Source organism: Mchenga conophoros, linkage group LG5 (genome assembly GCF_057382185.1).
Source record: "Mchenga conophoros isolate Kocher_MC1m ecotype Shallow Benthic linkage group LG5, M_conophoros_male_GT1.1, whole genome shotgun sequence".
NCBI lineage: Eukaryota > Metazoa > Chordata > Actinopteri > Cichliformes > Cichlidae > Mchenga > Mchenga conophoros.
In genome coordinates this window covers 6,004,615-6,025,999 of record NC_140530.1, presented here as the reverse complement: position 1 = coordinate 6,025,999, position 21,385 = coordinate 6,004,615, and the positions used below count along the sequence as shown (strand labels likewise).

Sequence of the window (21,385 nt, the reverse complement as noted above, 5' to 3'; positions counted from 1 at the left end):
TACACAAGAGGGAATCCAGGCAGAGAGGAAACACGGCTGGACATAATCTGACTGACGAAACAGGGAAGCAGAACAGAACATCACCTACACAGGACTATCACAATAAGACAGGACATACACTGAGACACAGACTATACAAACAATTGCACACACATGACACTAGGATACAAACAACAGAGTGAATACAGCGGATGAAATACTGAATAACTGGAACATAAATAACTTCATAAACCAAAACTATACCATGAGCCCTACTCAAAACTCAAAACATGATAGGGAGATGAACTGTGATGACTTATGAGCAGCCCTGTAACACAGTTCTCCCTCATTTCGATAACCACTGCTCATCGAGCCCAGCTGCACAGGGAGGCAACCTTGTGTTGCACCCCGTTTGCCTCCTTCAGGGAACAGATGTTACAGGCGTAACATTTTTAGTGTATAGCCTGCCAGCACTCCTCCATCGTAGATCGCTAAAATGGAAGCCAGTATTTGAATGAAACGTCTTTCAACAGGTAAAAATAAAATGTAAACACATTCACAATCATGATAAATCTATTTGCACTTCTTCCAGCTCATAACTTATTACCCCAAATAAAATCACATTTTCTTTCTTTAGTTTCTGGACTTTTTCTCACTCTGCAGCATAGCTGTGCCTGATAAGCCATGATTGTACGTTTCTTTTCTATACAGCAGGGCTGTCAGTTAAAAATTAAAGAGGTCCAGTTCAAGAAAATAACAAAGTTCCAGAATGTCATAAAGTTCCACCTGCTTCAGAATTCAGTGCAAGATATTTCAATATATTTAATTCTTTCTCATTCAAAGTTAATCAAGGTTTGCATTCAAAAGTTAAAAAAAAGAACTTTTAGAAAAAGCTATCCTAAAATTAAATGCTTAATTTAAAAAAAGGAAAACTTGTACTCTGCGTTTCCCCTTTTCTTCTTTTTCCTTCACATGTAACCCATCTCAGCTTTAACCCCTCTTTTCTTGCTGCTCCCCTGACTTACTTCTTCAGGCTTCTCTCATCTCCTCGTGGAGTTTTCTGTTTTCCCACATGCACTCTAAATAAATTATTTGATTGGCTGAGCAGCATCACATGGAATGACTCACAAAGCATGTGATTGGTCTGTGTGTTTCCTGTGTACCAGAGCTGTTGAATATATCCATTAACATCTACCTTATTCATGAACCCATTCAGAACAGCTGTGCCAGACTGAAATAACCAGCAAAGAATGGCATCTGGGTCTGGATCTGGACTGCTGTACAACTCATTGGTGACCGAGGATTCACACTTTCAATCTCAAAAATGCCTGAAAACTACTTTACTTTAATCACCCACCATCATTGGATACTCAAGTGTCCTGGTGTGGTGCATTAACACGATCTACTAATAATGTGCTCTCTCTTTGCTTGTGAGCACCAAATGAACAATTTGGGAATCATATCAGTCTCCCTTAATTCATTTCCACCTTTCATTTCTTCATTTCATCTGCCTGACTTGAACCAGCACACCTCCCTGTGACTGTTACTGCTCATCATGAGCATTTAAAAAAAAACCCATACACTTGCATCTGTAAAGAGGAGAGGAGGGGAGCGCTGGCGATGAAAAGAATGCTTGTAAATTATTTCATATTGGTTTGAGTTTTCTTGAGAGGCAGTAATTTATGTGGACTTGTTCTTATAATTGGAGAGTATGGAATTGGTGTTGGGACTGCGAAGCAATTCTAAAAACAAAACTAGAAAGGACAGACAATAGCTCTGTGTGTCCCAGTGTGTGCGTCTGTGTGTGAGAGAGAGACTAAGAGGAAATAAAAGAGAAAAAGCGAGCGCCAGCGTTCGGTGTTTTGGTGAAGCTCCTCTCATCTCCGTGAAGGCTTTTATCGTCCGTGGTCGCAGCAGCTATGAGGAGCGTTACAGGCGGCTCGAAGAGAGACAAGAGAAGGAGAAGCTTGTTAGAGCAGGGAGGTGTTGATGAGATAATTACACAGCTGTCACTGTGCCTGTCTCACACAAGAGCTGTGCCATCAATGAGTGTGTCTGTACATATGTGTGAGTGTGCATATTTGCTTGAAAGGATGTACACTTATGCGTTGGTCTATGCACATTTTTGATTGCCATCGAATGTTGCCTTTTATTTCTCTGCATGTACACATGCTATATGTGTGTGTGCTGATACACTTTGTGTAGAGTGATGGCTGCACTCTCCCTTCTGAAATGTATGACCATGTCTTTTGGGGTGGAAATGAAGTTTTGAGCATCTGCTGTGTTTTGCCATTTCCTCCATCTATACTCGCCTCTTTTTTTGTGTTTGTGTGTATACATATATATATATATATATATTTATAAAGACTACTTTGTTGCTATTGGCCATACCGAGCCATCGACAGCGCTGCAGGCGAGCCGTTCTGTGACAGCCCATAATCCTTCCACGTTGACTCCAGCCACACATGCGCCCACTTTCAGCCGGCCACGACCACTGCTGCCTTTTCAGAGGCATCGGAAGGCCTGGCTGATTTGACACATGCCTGTGACATGAAGTGCCAGGCCGCAGGCGCTCAGGCACGAGCCCCGGCGCTAACCTACCAGTCCGATGGAGTCGTGGGGGCGAGAGAGGAGGGAAAAGAAATGGCACTGCGAAAAAGTTGAGCGCCGCCCTGGGAAATATGTGTTGTGTCTCTGAGTGAGTGGGAACAAGCTCCCAAGTTGGCGGACAGCTTTTTCATTTGGCGCTCCCCGAGATGTGGAGGAGAGCAGCACAGAGAGAAATTGGTGAAGGTGTAGGTGGGGGTGATGGTTTGTGTTCCTGTTATTAAGAGAATGCTGTGAAACAGGAACAAACTCAATTTCAAGCCCGGGGGTCCTCAAGGAGATGCACTCTCGGTCCCTCCGCCCGGCCAACGCCAAACAGAGGCTTTTAACCTCTTCACTGCTGCAGAGCTTTTGAGACCGAGCTCTGCTGCTGGAGCTTACTGGAGGTCAGCCTGTTCCCTCAAAAGCCTTGTAAAGCACTGCTTTTAGAACTTTGTGAAAACAGCGCTTGAAGGTGGAGGTGGGAATGCAATGAAGAAAAGGAGAATTAAAAAAAGAGGATTGAGCTTTTTTCCGCTTTCCTCCATACAAGATGAGACAAAGTGTGTGTGTGTGTGTGTGTGTGTGTGTGTGTTGGGGTGTGTGTATACAAAGTGCTAATTACTGCCTGTCCTCTCTTCTATTCACACAGTTGCCGTCACATTAAAGCAAAGCAGCAGACATGCCACTAAACCCTATCGCTTGTATACGAGTCATAATTCAGGCAGCCAGAGCAAATTAGATAAATGACTCCCACCACCTTCAAAGACACAGGGATTTCTCATTTGAGTGGAAATTAAATTAATACCACTGGGAACGGCTTGTGAATCTTCACACGGTCTGCGGCAGTGATAACATGCCGCCTCACATATTTTCAGATTCAGGGAGTGGATTTATTTGTCTTTATTTTTTTGTGCTTTAATAATAATAACAGTATAGTGGAGCAAAATTCCCTTGGTGCAGCGAAGAATTATTAAATCCACTTGCACCGGTACGCTGCTTTCATTATGTCACTTTGGCGGGCCGGCGGAGAGCACTCAGGGGAGTGTAATTGGCGACATCCATTTGTGACCTTGGCTAGAGCGCAAGGGGCTACTGCATCATCGATACGATGCAATGGGATGTCGGCGCCTTGGCGAGGGAGAGGCAGAGAGAAGGCTGGGAGATGAGGGAGGGATGGATGGAGGGATGAGCGAATGGTGGCACTGCCATCTGTCTGTGTGTTCTGACCCACTGCCCTCCACAGCGGCCCAATGCCCAAATTAGAAGGAGTGACACACCAGCTAATTGCAACACGTGAGAAAAGCTACAGCCTTTGCACAGAGAAATTAGGAGATGACGAGACTCCACTTGGCAAGATTTTTATGGAAAAATACTTGTGTCTTATTACTCTAAATCATGAAGTGGAGCTTCAGTGAAGAAGAGTGCTCCATCCCCATTACTTCATTTTGCACTCATCCTAGTTGCCTCTATGAATTGTGGGTGTTCTTGACCCACTGCAAGCCACAAATTGACACTTGAGAGCAAAACACACAACTCCCTCTGCAAAACAGCAGCCAGTAAGCACTGTTCAGAGTTGGACTAACCCAGATTAGATCTCTTCATTACTTCTAAGAATGGCTGACTCCTGCTATTTGGAGCCACCAAAGAGCCAGACAGCCCAGAATCATTTTAATAAAGTGAGCTGCAAAATAAGTGATTTTGTGCATGTCCGTGTGTGTGTGTGGGTGTATGCACACGCATCATTTGCGTTGAAGGGCTGTCAACCCACACAGGTGTTTTCAATGATTCCGCCTAATTAGAACGTTCTTCAGGCTACAGTTAGGAACAACTATGCTAGGAGACTCGAAAGTCACTACACTCTGAAAAGCATCTTATTGCTCTTAATTCATAATTATTACATAATTATCAGCACAAATTACAGTTAATAATAAAAATAAAATAATTGCTTTGCAGTCAGTTGCCATCTTCAGAGTGATTTTGGCGCATCAAGATGACACTAAAACAGCATTAAAACAGAAACAGCCTCCTATTGACAGAGGGGGCAAAAGTACAGATATTCTGTACTTTTATAGAGTAGCAGAAGTACAGAGAGTGTTAAAAAATACTTCAGTAAGAGTCGAAGTACTGATTCAACTTCTTTACTCACGTAAAAGTAAAAAAGAACATAAACAGAGAAAAAGAAGGAATTTAAAAAATATCTCTATTTTGTTTCCTACTCTGTAGAGAGTGACTTTGCCTCTAACAGGAACATTAGTAGAGAAGAGGCTAAAATGGGATCCAGCAGGTGGGAAGGCCTTTGAAACATTCACGGTACAGCAAACTAACCTGTTTATCCTGCACTAACCTGCAGAGGATTTTCATACAACCTTTAAATAACACAGTTAGTCGGCCTCAGCATGTTTCACAATATAAGAAAAAACCCTAATGTCACATGTACAGACCCAATATCTGATTTAAAAACATGAGGACTTACATATAAGCTTCACATTTACAGTTTAACACCACTGAGCAGTCCTCACCTTTAAATCTAAGCTCTCTTCTTCCTCTCCTGTCCAGTCTTTCTTATCTTTCTCCATCTCTGAGTAAAGTTAGCTTTCTTTCTTTTCTCTCCCTGTGAAATACAGCAGCTGGACCTTTAGCTGCAACACACCGTGAGACAAACGTCACACAGGTTGTGCGTTTGTTAATGTTTGATAGAAATGCTGCACTGAAATGACCTACTTAAATAAAATAAATTCTCTTTATGTGCGCTCCTCTCCAGTAGGGCTTGCTAGTTGCTTAAGTACTGCAAGAATAACTTACGGAGACCTGGAGTTGGTAATTAAAAACACCGAGCCACTTTAACCCCTGAATTTGGTAAACAATTTTGCTTCTTTCATCTCTTTTTACTTGGTGATTAATACTGAAACAGGACTGCCTTTCATGTGTCACTGTTCACTCTCATATTTGTTTTAATGTTTGAAGGCTTGCAGGGACGTCAAATAGTAACTCCCCTCAAAATCTGTTAAAGCAAAAGTAACGAGCCTGTTCTGAAAATATAAGAAGTCGAAAGTACAGATATCTGTTTAAAAAAGTAGGGCGTAAAAGTAAAAGTACAGAAACCTGAACATTCTGGTACGGTAACAAAGTATTTGTACTTTGTAGTGTCAAGTCAGGAGTTACATGTAATCTGTGATAATATTGTGACTAACTGCCGTAAATATTTAAAAATCAGTTGCTCTCTAACACTAACCAGAAAAGCTCAGTGTAGTCACTGGGCAACCTCCGATAGGACTGTATTCAAAAAAAAGACCACATAAGCTCTTATTGTAATAAATGTGCTGACACCTTTAGATGTGGAGGGAAAAGATTTTCTTTCGTGCTAGAAGATGGAGCCTTCTAAGATGTTCAACGCTGTAAAAGAGTGTGTTTTTTTGTTAACCTAACCAAATATTCTTTGTGGCTATATCAAACTAACCGGTGGGTGAAACAAAAAAAGGGATATTACTATATAAAGGCTAACAGAGGCACTTTAATGATTACAGGCACTTCTGCAGACACAATAGATACTTCACTCTTTGTTTTCACCCTTATTTTTGTTCCATGCCACATTTACTATGTGAACCAGTCTCTGCTCTCTCATCAGCCGTGTTTCCAGCAGCGACAAGCAACTGTTTCAGTGAACAAACTCTGATAAACACAAAAAACGCAGCAGGATGCTTCAGATACAGTTTTCCTCAGACAGTGTTGACGTTAGTGTTAGAGCTGATACTGGACTAATCTTGGCTTTTTTCTTTTGTGTCTGCTGAATTTGAAAGAAATTTCCATAGTCTTTTTTTTACTGTATATTATATATACTGCATATTTATTGCAGTATTATGAAAAGATATGTAGGAGTGTTTGTTGTTAAAGTTATGGAGAAAGCCAGACGTCAGTCAAGCACAAAGTGCTCGCACAGTTCTGAGAGGACATCTAATCAGGCAGAAGAGAAAACACCTGTGTAAGTATACCGTAGCTGTGCAGACGCTTTAAGTGCTCATTACGCGCATCAGCTTTTTTCCTGTCACTTATCGTCAATCAATGTCTGCGCATCTCTTCCTGTGCATGAAATGTCTCTCTGTGGTGCTTTTCTAGTTTTCAGACATCATAGTTACTCATGAACTATCACAGAGGAAGATATGTAAATGTCATCATTTCCTTTTTGCCGGCAGACTGCCATCTACAAAACATGCAAATGCACAAAAGCGCAACTTCTGAACAGTCAGTGTCATCATTTCTGAACTTTCACTTTGAAGCATTTTCCAAGGAAACCACAGAGATCACCTCACGGTTGTTTTCTGAAAAATTATCCGTATGAGTAAAAAGCATGAACTCAGCCAGCTGAGGGGGAGGAGGCCAGGCCTTGGCAGTTCGCTTGCTGCTTTGAGGCAAAACGGTTGCATACGGTAGCAAGAGAGACAGGAAGAGAGCAAGTGTCAAGCAGAGAGATGAAGATGAGAGACCGAAAGCTAAGAAGTGTGAAGTGTTTTGTTAAACTCATTCTAATATGGGGAACAGCACTTGGCTGCTTGACAAGCAGCCTTGGGGCAGAGATCATATTAGCTGGAAGTGCTGGAGGGGTGAGATACACGCACATACACACACATACCTGCTTGAGCAGACTGTATGGACACTGCTGCTGTGTAGAATTAATAGTTCACCAAGATGCGATTTTTCCTCAGCTGTCCATCCCATCTTGTAAAGTCCTGTCACTCAGATGTGTTTTGATCGAATGTGGAGTGAGTTTTAGATGCAGCTGTATCGGATAAAGACACAAAACATACAGAAATTATAGGAAGAAGGACAAGTCTGTGTGAGCTGAAAATACTTTAACTTCCATTTGAAGTGAACATGACTCAAGCGCGTGGGTCTCCATGAAGATGCTGCTACAGGTCATTCACAGTAAATGGAGGTTTTTATTTTCAAATTCTAAAATGTCATAAGTTAGCTGTTTGCACTTTTTAAAAGCTTGATGACCAAACAAGCTTACTGGGTTGGTCCTGGGCTGTATTATATAGTGCTACCAAATTGAATTATTATATAATTATAGTTATTAAATTATGTTTATATTAAATATTTATAAAATTGCTGCTATTTCTGTGACACGACTTTCTCTAAAACCTTTTTTTTTTTTTACTTTTATTTTAACATTTAGCTCGGGCTTCCTATTTGAATTTTCTCTCTAGCCCAAAATGATCGAGGAGTTATGGGAACGTGGTTTGCCATTTGCCAAAAGCAAGGTGGAGCTGATTATGCTGCCCGTGTTCAGACAGCAGTACTTTGTGAATGCTTTGTGTTACTGTGACACACCGAATATCCCGTACAGCTCGTCTTCTCAACTTTCTAAAACAATGAGCATAATGGAGTTACAGTCATTTGAACAACACTTATGATGTTGTTCAGCTATGTGTTAGCTATTTCAGGTTGGGCTCATTTAAAAACCAAAAACAATTAAACAAACAAGCAAACAAACAGGGAAAAAACACATGCACCAAATGCTTAACTACCAGGTAAGAGAAAAAAAACTTCTCATTTCAGTTTTTTTGCTGTAACAAAGCTAAAGATAAGTTAAGTGTTAGTCAGTCTGACATAATTGGCTTCAAACAGAACAAATCTGCACTTAAATGCCCAAATAATACTGCAGTACTGGACTGGTATTTTTACTTTTACTGACCAAACAAAAGTGGTTTGCGCTGTAAGCCAAATTCACGCACCCTACATCCTTACCTACGGCCAATACTGAAGCACCAGTCAGCCTAGCATGTACATGTCTGGACTGTGGGAGGAAACCCACACAGAAAGGCCCCAGAAAGGTCTGAAACCACAGCCTTGCTGTGAGGCATGTTCACACTGCACCACTGTGTTGCCCTTGAAACTTCCAGCCAACAAGCAATAAACAAAAGTACCATGAAAAATAGAGACAGGCAAACAGTGTCTGATTGGTCGCCGCCTGCTTGGAGTGACACTTTGCCGTAATGTTTTGTCAAACTGTTTTGCACTCTTGTTAACCTTCTGTATGTCCGTCCCATGTGTTACATGCTGGTGTTTGGTACTTGCCTTTTACATGCCACTTCTTTCCTGACTTAAAACACATATGAAAATGGAGCATTCTGATTGGTGGTTTTCACCCATATAAACAAACAAGTTAATGCAGTGTTTCTATTCCACTCTGAAAAGCAGTGTTTCGTGTCCTGTTCTATTCTGAGCTCATACCACTGAGGTTCTGAGGTGCCGTGATGGGTGAAACAGGTCAAGGTGACATCACGGATGTGACACCTGGCTTAGAGTTGCCGTGACGACCGTCCCGGCTCATCAGTCACACCTGTCAGACAGGTGTATGTGTGTATGTGGGGTGCTCTGTCGGGTGCCAGTGCACACAGAGGATAGTTATGAAGGACAGGATGGATGGGGCAGGATGAGGAAAAACAATCATTTAAAGTTCACCACTTACCTCCTCCGGTGTGTTGTTCTCTTCTCTCTCTTTTGCAGTGAATCTACTGGACACGACTACAATCTCAGGAGACTGGGGCTGGCTAACATATCCATCACATGGGGTAAGAATGACATCTGATACCGGCATGTTTGCAGGGCAGTCGTTTTGTACTGCGTCTGCGCTTAATCCCAAGTCCATAAATTTAAACCCCAAAAATACCTGTTTGCAAGTTATTTCTATTTTTTCCCATTTGAAAGCATGTGAGGTGATTTTCCAGTTGGTGGGGAAGCCTGTTCTTATTAAACGCGATCCAGTTGTAACTCTGACACGAAAGGCTAATTACATGTTCGTCATTTGCAGTCAGACAACTACACACAGCACTCACCTAATTCCAACATTGGCTTTGACATCACTCTTAAGCCCCCTGCACATACTGGCAGCAAGGTGCGTATTGCAGAGTGGGATTTGGGGTGGAGGTGGCTCAGCCCCCAGGGAGACAGGGAGGAGAGAAAAAGATGAAAGAGAGAACGAGGTGAGAACGAGGTGAGAGCGAGGGCACGGCGTCGCCGCATTAGCATATTGTAATGCCACATGATGATGCCTGGGGTGATGAATTAGGACTCCAGCCGCGATCTTTATAGCAGAGAGATGCCACCGTGTCCCTGACTCCCTCGGCTGTCAGCGAAGTGCTAGAAACATTTAACTCACCTCCGGCCCACACAACAGAAGGCGGTGTGATTGAACGGCGGCCAGGAGGAACAGATGGATTGTCTTTCAAGTCCTGAGAAAAGAGCTGGAAGAATTGGATTAGAGCTTTGAGTGAAATCACTCCTTCGGCGTGATACCAGCGTGAGAAGTGAGTCTCCTCCATCCTGACAGGTCCATGTTCTAACATCTAGATTACATAAACTCAGCCTGTAGTGTTTCATTTAATTGGTTCAATATGCAGGAAATATTCACTCATAATTTGATGAGAGAGATTTTCTTTCCTCGCTGCTCCTGCAGAATAAACACTTGGCAGAGTAGATGTAGAGTAGGAGTTCAGCTTTGTGGCGCTGTAGTCAGGCTACATACACTATGATTACATGATTGTCAATGAAAACACAGATGGTGTGAATTCATTTGAACTTTTTGGGGGGAGCTCAGGCCATTTATATCCATTCATGCACAGCAAACACGACCTGTAGGTTAAGGTTATGAATCATAAATAAAAGAAACTACTTTGCAAAATCACTGATTACATGCCGGAGAAAGTAATTTGTTACACTGCTAGTTACATTACTTTCTCATTACAAAACACATTGTCTCATAATTACCCAACAGTTCCATACAGTAACACAAATCCCATTTTATACAAAGCCGACAGCACAGAGCAAAGTTGAAAACCAGCATAAAGAGACTTTAAAGTGATCATTGGGGCGAATCTACTTTAGAAATTAAACAGGTAGAAACGGAGGCTGCAGCCTACTGCTTTGTGTTACCTGTTGGTTGTTAGGTTTAACATCTCTCTGGGTTCATGGCTAACTTTGTGTTAACATGCTGTCTGTGCTGTTATCACTATAATGCACATATAGCCTGGATATACTTTGCTTTTCACCATCACACTCGTTGCCTTTTGTGCAATAAAAAGTAATGTTTGTATCTCCCCTGCAGACAGCTTCTCCAAAAAACAGTGGAAAAACAAAATAATAACAACAATAATTATTATTATTAGAATAATAATTGTGGTAACACATCAATTTTTAAGTCTTATCTAGACAAATCCTTTTAATAAAAATAGTTTCCTCAGTGGAAATGAAGTTGCAACAAAGCAAAAACATAAATACAAACCCTCCCCAAAGATTCACAGACATTAAAATATCACAACATAGTCATTACATGCTGTACTGCTGGCTAGCTGTTATTTTAATATACTGTATTCAGGGATTAAAATGGGATTTGGAAGATGAGGGAATCTGAAGTTATTGGGTAGGTGTGTAGCACAGGGAAAAGACTCATTTAGAAATAGGTCACACAGTACTTTGTGTTATGAACTATTTTAATTTGTTTTTTTCGCGGACGGGCTGGATCAGCTGACCCGTGTGGCTGCTGGCTCTGAGGTTCCAGTCTACAATATATAAGCAGATGTTGCATCCGTCCTAGCAGCTTCCCAACCTTGCAAGCTAGTTTAAAGGTGGAAATCTGCAGTTTTTCCAAAGAGCATCCACAGTTCAAAGTGACGACTTGTTACTCTCCTACATTTAATCCAAATTATGATGACTGGACACCACAGCAAACCAGTGTCCTTATTATTCATTTTATGTCCCATTTGAATTAGGTGAAATAGTTGTATTTGTTGTTGTTTCTCCAACTCATCATGAACAGATCACGATTTTGCCCGACTTTAAAAGAAATACAAAGAGTAAGTACATGTAATACAAAGAGTAAGTACATGTAAGCTTTAGGTTTCCAGTTTATCAAATATCACTTGCTGAGCAGTCTGTACCTTTAAAAGTCATCTCTCACCTTCCTCTACTGTCTGCAGTTTCTCACATCTTTCTCCATCTCTGAGAGTGAAGTTATCACACGTATTTTTTTCCCCTTAAATACTGCTACTGCACCTTTAGGCTAGTGAGGCAGTTGGCCAAGTCGCACAGAAACATCTTGTGTGTTTGATGATATTTGCTGAGGGGTTTTTTTTGCCACTGAAGAAAAAGTAATTCAGTTTATGCTCGCTGCCCTTCCCCACCTGATGGGGATGAGACGAAGGAAAGGGTGTGTGCGTGCAGATTGTGCAGTAGGGTGACATCACTTTCAGGCTTGATGAGTAACTTCATGGCATCAGCTGGAAACCGTGCCAGCCTGCAGCTGACGGAGAATGAACTTGCTTGCTATCATTAAGTATTAAACTGTCTATCACATTTAATTACTTGTTAACTGACAGTGTTGGGATTTTGTTGTGGATTGTTCCAGCCCATTTCAGCTGCTCACTCCATTGACTGTACTGACCCATTTGCACGTGTGATTAAAAATTCTTCTGATCTTTTAATTATAATTTTGTGTTTCCGAAAATCATGCCTTGAATTACAAAAAGCCTTATAATATAACAGTAATACTCAACTTGAAAAAATGAAGGAAACACTTGACCAAGTCAATCAAACTTCTGGGATATTGATCGGGTCAGTTTGGTAGCAGAGGGTGCTCTTTAACAGTTTCAGCTGCTTTGGTGTTAATGACATTAACAACAACAATGAGACAACCCTAAAAACTGGGATGGTCTTACATACCACTGACATTTTTCCCTCTTCAACTTTTCTAACTGTTTTGCATTTGGCATTTGGTGGGATGTGATACCTCAAACGTATCGAGGATCCACAGGTTGGAGGATGCAACTTCTCTAGTTTGGCATTTCCTCTTCATTTTTTGACATTGAGAGAAGCTCTGCATTTCTCTGACGGCTCGTTTGTGTAAGACAAAACTAATGTTTGTAGCTGGATAAATACACAAGTTACCTGAGACCAAGAGCGTATCCAGCGCTTGGTATTTCTGGCATGCTGGCATTAAATATTCAAGACTCATATTGCCACACAAATCTATCAACTATACATTACTGTGCATACATAGAATTAAGGTTGTTTGTATTTTCACCACTGATGGCCTCCAGCTGGATTTTGTCATTTGTGAGTCTGGGCACAGAAAATGCTAGGCTTGTTTAATGTAAGTAAGGAACTGCTGTCTTCCGTGTGGGAGGTTTGATATACTCAGAGCAGTAAGTGCTACAGTAGAGTGTGTATGTTTTGAGCTTGATAATGATGCATTCAAAATGATTCCTCAGCAAAGCTATTGAAGCAGCAGCAGTGCTTACTGCTGCTGCGGGTCAGCTTCTGCTTTCAGGTTTTTTCAGCCATGGTGAGTGAAAACCAGAAAAGTACCTATGTTTAATGGTTTGAGTCTCCTCGCTAGGACTGCACCAGAATAAATATACAGTATGGCTCAATAAATGATAAAGAATTTAGAGGTCCTGATGCACAGCTGTTTACAATAGGTGGGCTAAGGTTAACTGTGAGCATGAGCGCAAGTGGTGGTGCGATTTGATCAATTGTACCTCAGCACAGGAATCACATGGTATATGTATGGTATGTTAGAGTTAGGCTAACCCTAACCCTATGGCAGGAGAAGCACTGAAAATGTTAGGTGATTCACACTCCTGACACCGGTTGGTGCTCACGGTTGTTCTTGGAAACGGTGGGCTGTGCCACAAGCGACTGCTGGCTCACGGTGCACTTTGATGTCATTCTTGTTAGACAAACTGAGTAGACGTGGACACCTGAGTTTTTGTAGGCAATAATGTGAAAGCATGCCACGACTTTATAGGTGTTTCTATGATATATTAGCATCTCGTGCAGTCAGGACACACAGTGGGGGTACTGCTGCAACGGTGAAATAAGAAGACACCTTCTTCAGAAAATTTTGTTCCCTGCTTAAATTTCTTCTTGTCTTGTTCTTGCCAGAAAGAAGTGATTTTTTTTTCTGATCAGCTCCACCTGTGGTGTAGATGAAGACCTGCCTCAAGCATGAGTATGCATCATAATGGATTACTGTACTCATGTCAGACTGGATGAGCAGTGACTAATGTATCGCTCATAATCCTAGAATAAGGGCTGCTTTGATACAAAACTGTCTTCATTAAATCATCAATACTAACATGTAATTTTTGACTGCATTACTATCATTATATATATTATCAGATTCTTTGATAAACAGTTGAATGCACAAGCCTGCGACATGAGATTTTCAAAGGAAAGATGACCAAACTTATTTTAGTAAGTGGCAGACAATCTCAGAGCTCAGTGTTCTTGCATATGAGCTTCCAGTGGTGCCTAGATTGTAAAATTGAGATCAACAGTTTACATCAACTGACTGACTGAGCACTGTAGTGTCATAAACCATAAATGTTTTGCTTCGTGTTGTAGTTTTATGAACTGATTGTTGCCACCATGAGCTGGTAAATATGGGCTATGTTTGTGGCTAGAAAAAGTTGAGGGACTATATTCTTTGACTCAAGAAGCTTTATGTTGTAAAGTTGAGACCCTACAATAACAGAGGGAAAACCCCAACAATGAGGCAAGCATTTGGCAGCAGTGGGAAGGAAAAACTCCCTTTTAACAGGAAGAAACCTCCAGCAGAACCAGGCTCAGGGAGCTGCAGCAGTTGGGGGTGAGCAGAGGAAGAGACAACAAAAGACATCCTGTGGAAGAGAGCCAGAGATTAATAATAACTAATGATTCAATGCAGAGAGGTGAATAAGCACGCAGAGTGAAAAGAGGAGAATGAAGAAGAAATTCTTAGTGCATCATGAGAAGCACAAGACCTTGTGTGTGAGGAGAAGGACGTCTCTGTGGAGTTACTAACATCAGAGTAGAGGTACAGGGGTAGTAACTTTGCAAACTGTCTGTGACCTTTTAATATATAATATGTCGATAAAATCGCGATGACAAGAGATGTGCTTCATTTGTGCATTACTGTGCTTCTTGGCAATACTGTTGCTGGTGTTGTGCAGCACTTTGTTCTTAATATTTGTTTGTAACTGTAACTGTTTTTGACCTTCTCAGCTTTGTTGTATAGTGCAGTGAAGAGTGACAGGAAAGCAGAGGGAGAGAGAGGGGGTAGACATGCGGGACAGAGCTGGTCGCAGAACCCGGGCCGGCCGCTCTGCGCCAAGCAGCATGTGGCCGCCTTTTCCCAGTGAGCTAAACCAGAGCCTGCACTCCTTCAAATTTAATACAAACTAAGATATCCAAACCTTCTGCTTTAATATCTGATGATGATAATGTTATGGTAATAATAATATGTGTATTCATAGTCCGGCTTGACTTTTAACTGAGACACAGTGTAAGAGAGGAAAAGATTAGTGAGACCTCGTGGGTTCTTTGATAAGTATATTTTGACACTTTCTAACTCTCCCTGTCTCTCTGTCACACTTCCATACACACATTCTCACGCACACACATGCAGCACGTATACAGGATAAGGTCGTTTTTTGCCATCCTGACAGTTTACAGTGTTATGGATGTGCCATGCCAGCAGCATCCGGTTCTGGGCACAGCAGCTTTCTGATGTTCTTAGTTTAGAGAAAATACAAGTGCAGCAGAAGGACTGTGTCACAAAAAGCTGTTGTTACTGCACAGAGCGTGACTCCTACATGAACAGTCGCACTGTGTTTGACTCACAAAGTGGGTGAGAAGTTTGGATTCAGCAGTATTGTGTGAATGTACTGTGACATAACAAATGCATTAAGCATGGATCTGCTGATAGTCTGCTGGCTCAATTATGTTATTTTTATCTTGAAGTGTTGTTCAGGAAGGGACACACGTGTCACTAAGAGTGAGTGAAAAAGGCAAAGGTGAGAGGGAGAAATAGAGAGGTTGCCCACAGGGAACACAGGAGGAATAAGTGTCAAGTCCATGCCAGAGGAAGATGGATTAAAGCTGTCGTTGTGCAGTTTCCTGAATGTGGAGTCATTTTTAGGCGGAGGGCTAGAGATTGGATGCAGACATTTGCCGTATGCAGCGCCAACAGTCAGATTCATTCCCTTTGATTTGGTGCCTTAAATTATGTACGAATGATGCATGATATCTGCTTAAATGGTATAACTGTTGACATGTGAAATATTTTTTCTTTTAATTTCCTGTAAAATGTGTTTTTGAACAATCTTCACTGAAATTCTTCATCAGCTCAAATTGCCCGTCAACCTCTGTTTCCAGATTTAAAAGGGGGCATGTCAAGCTCTGTCTGAAATGGGCCTTTGGGTCCTCTCTTTCTAACCCTTCCTCCTGGCACTCTGCTTTAGCCAAGTGCTGGAAAAACTGATCAAACAGTGTTTTACATTACAAATGGATAACGACCCACAGCATGCTGCAAAAGCAACCCAAGAGTTTCTCACTGCAAGAAAATGTGATATTTATCATTTCCTTTAAGTCACCTGATGTTAACCCAACAGAGGATGCATCTTTTTATTGGAAGAAAAAACTGAATGTAGGAAGACCTCTGCCAGAGGTTTCTTCCTGTTTAAAGGGAGCTTTTCCTCCCCACTTTTGCCAAGTGCTTGCTCACAGGCGGTCACGTGATTGTTGGAGTTTTCTCTCTGTTAATGTAGGCTCTTCAGTTTAAGATGTAAGCTTCACTGCTGCTGAATTGGTGCTGTGTGCAAATCAAATTGGATTGAATTTGGTTTAATTAAATCAGATGTTAGGAAGGGAGGTAAAGTTCAAACAGAAACCTACACGTACGTGTACACAACAAGCAGCAGTAGCTGGTGGCTGAAAGGCGACCGTTATAATTCTGTCGGGTGGTTGCATGGTGGGTGACCTTGTGGTTCTGTGAACATTCTTAATACTTACAGATAAATACTAATAAAAAATAAACAGTAGTTACTTTAAGGTTTGCCTTGGAATCCGTTTGAACGTGAACATCAAATTTTGTCTCCTGGAACAACTTTAAAAACGAAAATAAAAATAAGATTGTATAAACAAACCATTAAGACACAAAATGAAAACCACCTGACTGTGTTTCCTTTGTGGAGCTAAACAGCTTCTGGGGTACTGACACACGACCTCTGGGGGTATCCTCCACTGTCTGGCAGGAGATCTCTTGAATCTTGTGAATTTCATGGCGTCTCTGTTCACTGTTTAGCTCAGGTGGAGATCTGGATAGTTTCAATTTCCTTCATCTGTCAGAAATTTTAATGTTGCAAAGGGTTGGTGTATAAGACAGATTGTTCTTACAAATTGGCTTAACTGACACTAAGTTCTTTACAGTCATTAAATGGAGATAGGATTTTTCATAACAAATATTAAATAACCTTATTATACAAGTAAGGCAGTAAATTAGTTAACAAGACTAAAGTTTTGCTTCTAGAAACACGGAGAGATGGAGGGAAATGATGGAGAGAGACAGCAAGAGGTGAGTAGAATATTTTAGCACTGTTACAGCCGGATTAAAATGTTCCCAGCAAAATAGCTGGGGAATGTCAGCTCGCACTTACTCTTCAATCGATGTGTCTGTGAGTGTGTGCGTGCATATGTGGGGATGCATTTGCACACGCACGTGTGTGTTGAGGGGTTATGTCTTTATTAGCACCCTGACCGCTCCCATTGCAAGTCTCGTTTAGATGACATCATGACAGATCACGTCTTCAACTCAAGGGGCTTCTTTCCATCCAATTTATTCAGGCAATGTTAGGACGCCTCTGGGCTGTCCCAGGAGCATCTTTCTCTGTTTTGCCTTCTCTCTCTCTCTCAAACACACACACACGCACGCACGCACGCACGCACGCACGCACGCACGCACGCACGCACACACACACACACACACACACACACACACTCGTTCAATCTCTAACACACTCTCTTGGAGCTTGTCAAATAGGGCAGGAAGACTTCATTATCCTCCAGTCCGGTCTATGTTGGCCATGACAGGTTCATCCGCCGGCCACCCCACAATCGATACAGCTGACAGTACAGTGTCTGTGTGTAGGTGTGTGTGTGTCTGAGAGCGAGGCAGAGAGCGAGTGTGATTAACTTCAGCCAGGAAAGCCATGATGTGTATGAGCAAGTGATGAGCTGAAGTGTCAAAAACCAACACTCTGTTGCCATTACTTATTATTTCTCCTTTTCCTTGTGTTTGTTTTCTTCACACGCATGCACCACACATGCACATGAACACACACACACACATTGCACATTGACATTTACATACTTGTTTTTCACAGCACCTTCCACTTGGTGACATGTGGCTGAGTAGAACAGCTGGGCAGTTTACACCAACCATACATTTCTGTTTTAGTTTCTGTTTCTAGGATTCAATATTCAAACCCTGGCATAGAGCGGAATAGCATACACTGTCTCACTGTAGCTGGCTATATAATTGTTGTGGTAGTTGGAAAAAAGTACCCAGTAGGCACTTTTGAACTTTCCATAGTTATAACTTCTGGAGGAAATCCTTCCTGCCGTTTAAAGTTCAAAGTTCAACACCCTGTCTTTTATGAGGGTGCTGTAGCTCCTACACCAGAGTAGGTGCTCTCCAGCACAAGAAGAAAGCCTGTAGGAACCGGTAAACATGCATGCATTGGTGTAGTACATACAAGTGACTTGAAAGACCACTAGAGGTCTTTAAAGGATGCCCAAATGGGTCAGAGGTGTATAAAATAAAAAGTTACAAACCCTTAAACAATCTATAAGTGCATTTCAAGAATATTTATAACATATAAAATAAAATGAATATGCACAGTATTCTCAGCCTCATGGTTTCCTCTTGCAGACCGTGGTGATCCAATGACACGCAACGGTGCAACAGATGAAATGCTTTGTAACATGGCAGATGCAACATGCTACCTCGATTTCACATTTTTCCAGGGCTGACACCTAACTTTAGTATTTAATATGAAATATAGATGAGCACAATGAATGGATGGATAATTACCTCTGCCAAAGGGATTCTTTTCTTGGTAATGTTTTCATGTCTTTCAGTTTTGAATGAATTCTGTTAATAATTTGTTAACAATCCATTAAAAATTTGGTTACATCCATCAAGTACTTCAAAGTCAGCTAGATGATTTATTGGTCAAAAACTGAGAAAAGCCCTACAACAGTCACCTCAAAGCTCTTTATATTGTAAGATAGACCCTACAATAATACATTTGGAGAAAAACCCAACAGTCATATGACCCCCTATGAGTAAGCACTTTGGCGACAGTGGGAGGGAAAACCTCCCTTATAACAGGAAAAAACCTCCAGGCTCAGGAAGGGGCGGCCATCTGCTGCGACCAAATAATTTAGAAGAGCCAGGGACATCCCCTCTGCCAGGTCACACCCTGTACGTATCTTCTTGTATACACACCAAATGTACTATAGTATTAGCTTTTTCATTGCATTTCTCTGTTTCAGTAACAGGGAATGCTAGCAGACTCAAAGTGTAGCGTAAACGTGTAATCCAACCGTTAGTGCTCTTGCCTTGTCTTGTGAGTTTACAGCTGCTTCAGAGGTTTTCCTGAAGCTGAATTGATTAACATTAAAATAGAGAGAAAAGTTAAAATGAGCACTAACTTATAACACTAACTGTTTTTCACCAGAGTGTAATTGAAGCTTCTTAAGCAGGACAAGATGCAATTTAAGATGCCAGAAGAGGAAAGTTGTATAAGAGCTGGTGCCAATGCATTAAAACAGAAACACTACCATACATATCCAGCAGTGTCACTGACATAGCTTTATCTTTTATTCCCATTCATTTGATCAAAAAATCGACTAAAAGTGAAAATCTGTTCTTAAAATGCTAATGCTAAACTTTTAATGATTGCAACTCATTTAACCACATTTTAATCATAATAATAAGTAAATCAATTGGTAATTCAAGTTATTAAGCTCCTGCTTATTTATATTGAAACAGGAAAAGGCTTCTCATAAAAAATGTATTTCACTGTACTGTGTTATGACTTAATTGATGATATTACAGTTAAATTAGTTTAGAATTGCTTTTCTCAATGAGAAAACTAACCCTCTGGGTGCTTTTCTGCTGCCATCAGCAGGACTATTCTCCAGGCCTGATTGCATACTTCCTTAAGACACCTTTAGCTTGTCTTTGAACTATCTCTGCTACCCTCTCGATGACCATCCGCTACAGTGTAATTGGCTCGACAACCTCCCACGAGACAGTAGCATCCTACAATTCAGCAAAACTGCTGCTGGATGGTGGTGGAGCTTACTCACCTCTGCAGCAGCTCTTTGGAAATATTTCTCTTAATAAAGATGTCAGGCGAAGGCAATGATGTTCCACAGGTGCTGGATCACTGGTAAAGACCCTCTCGTGGTTTGAATGCCCAGGTGTTTGAGTAGCTCAGGCTCCCCAGGATGCCACCATTGTGTTGCTGGCTTTAACAGGTGCAGCAGGGATCATCTGTTCAGAGTGAAATGATCTGAGAGTCAAAGCATTCTCCTGTTGCACCAGTGGAAGCTTAATTTTTTCTTTCTTTTTGCTTCTACATTTAGTTTGTGTTTTCTAGACAGAAAACACTTTGCTAGCATACCTAAACCCATTTAATGCATTAAAATAACTTAAAAAAAGAAGTTGGGTTTTCTTTCAGCCACAGTTTTTAGAACGTAGAAGCTGGTACCTTCTTAATGAAGTCTCAAACATTCAATTTAACCTTACCCTAAGTGAAAGGTTTTTCCATTTGGTGTCCTTTTCTATGAAATTAGATGCATGTTAACCTAACCCAAAGCCTGCCCATACCCCTAAGGCTGGCCTTAAATGGAGTGCCAATGAACCTGGTGGAAGATGAGTTTGTTGTGCAATGTATTCAGGAAATACCTTTTGGAGTCATATCGACTAACAGTCAAAATTTTTATCCATCCATTTGCTTCCGCTTATCCTTTTCAGGGTTGTGGGGGGCGCTGGAGCCTATCCCAGCTGTCATAGGGCGAGAGGTGGGGTACACCCTGGACAGGTCGCCAGGCCGTCGCAGGGCCAACACACAGAGACAGACAGCCACTCGCACTCACACTCACTCCCGCATCCACAGAAAGACCCCGGCCTGATGGTGGAATTGAACTCAGGACCTTCTTGCTGTGTGGCAACAGTGCTGCCCCCAAATTTTTATAAGACCCCAATTTTTCCAGTTATTTATTGCAATTCAAGTCATTCAAGTCCAATGAATAGCTTGAAATGGTACAAATGTAACGGGGGAAGGTAAAGTTACCAAAAAATAATGTACATTTCAGAATTATACAAAAAGACCTTTTTCAGGAAACACAAAATGGGTAAAAATTTAAAGCTGTTCTGCAGCAATAGCGTTTGATCAAGCCTTGAAGCTACTAATTCCTACAAGTGTTCCAAATTTTCTGGATTACTTACAACCTCCTCTGTCTGCATAAAAGCAGTGTTGGAACACACTGTGGTACCATACCCTCGTGAGCATCAGTTGAACAGTACTGTACTGCAGAAAGTAGTGTGTTGCTACAAAAATGGCGAGAAAAAGGCAATTAACAATGGAAGAGACACGGACCATCATAATACTTAAAAATGTAGGTCTTTCCTACAGAGAAATTGCAAAGAAAGTAAAGGTGTCAGTGAGTACAGTTTCCTTCATCATCAAAAGGCATTCAGAAACAAACTCTGACAGGAAGATCTGGCAGACCCAAAGCCACAACTGAATCAGAGGACAAGTTTCTGAGAGTTAACAGCTTGTGTGATAGGCGACAGGACAACAGCTTCAAGCACAGCTTAATAGTGGTCGTAGTAGCAAGTCTCAGTTTCAACTGTGAAAAGAAGACTTCGAGCTGCAGGTTTGACAGGATGAGTTGCAGCAAGAAGGCCAGACGTCAGAGTAAGACA

The 21,385-nt window shown here is 41.4% G+C and overlaps 1 protein-coding gene across 4 annotated transcripts in view; it reads left to right on the top strand.

The window, feature by feature from the left end:
• The window catches only part of epha8 (eph receptor A8), a 159,871-nt gene that overhangs the window by 26,433 nt on the left and 112,053 nt on the right, over positions 1–21,385 (top strand). For all 4 annotated transcript variants that reach the window (XM_085272929.1, XM_085272928.1, XM_085272927.1 and 1 more), the window contains one exon: positions 9,076–9,140. In XM_085272929.1, coding sequence (XP_085129055.1) covers positions 9,076–9,140 — 65 coding nt within the window. The remainder of the gene's footprint in view (positions 1–9,075; positions 9,141–21,385) is intronic.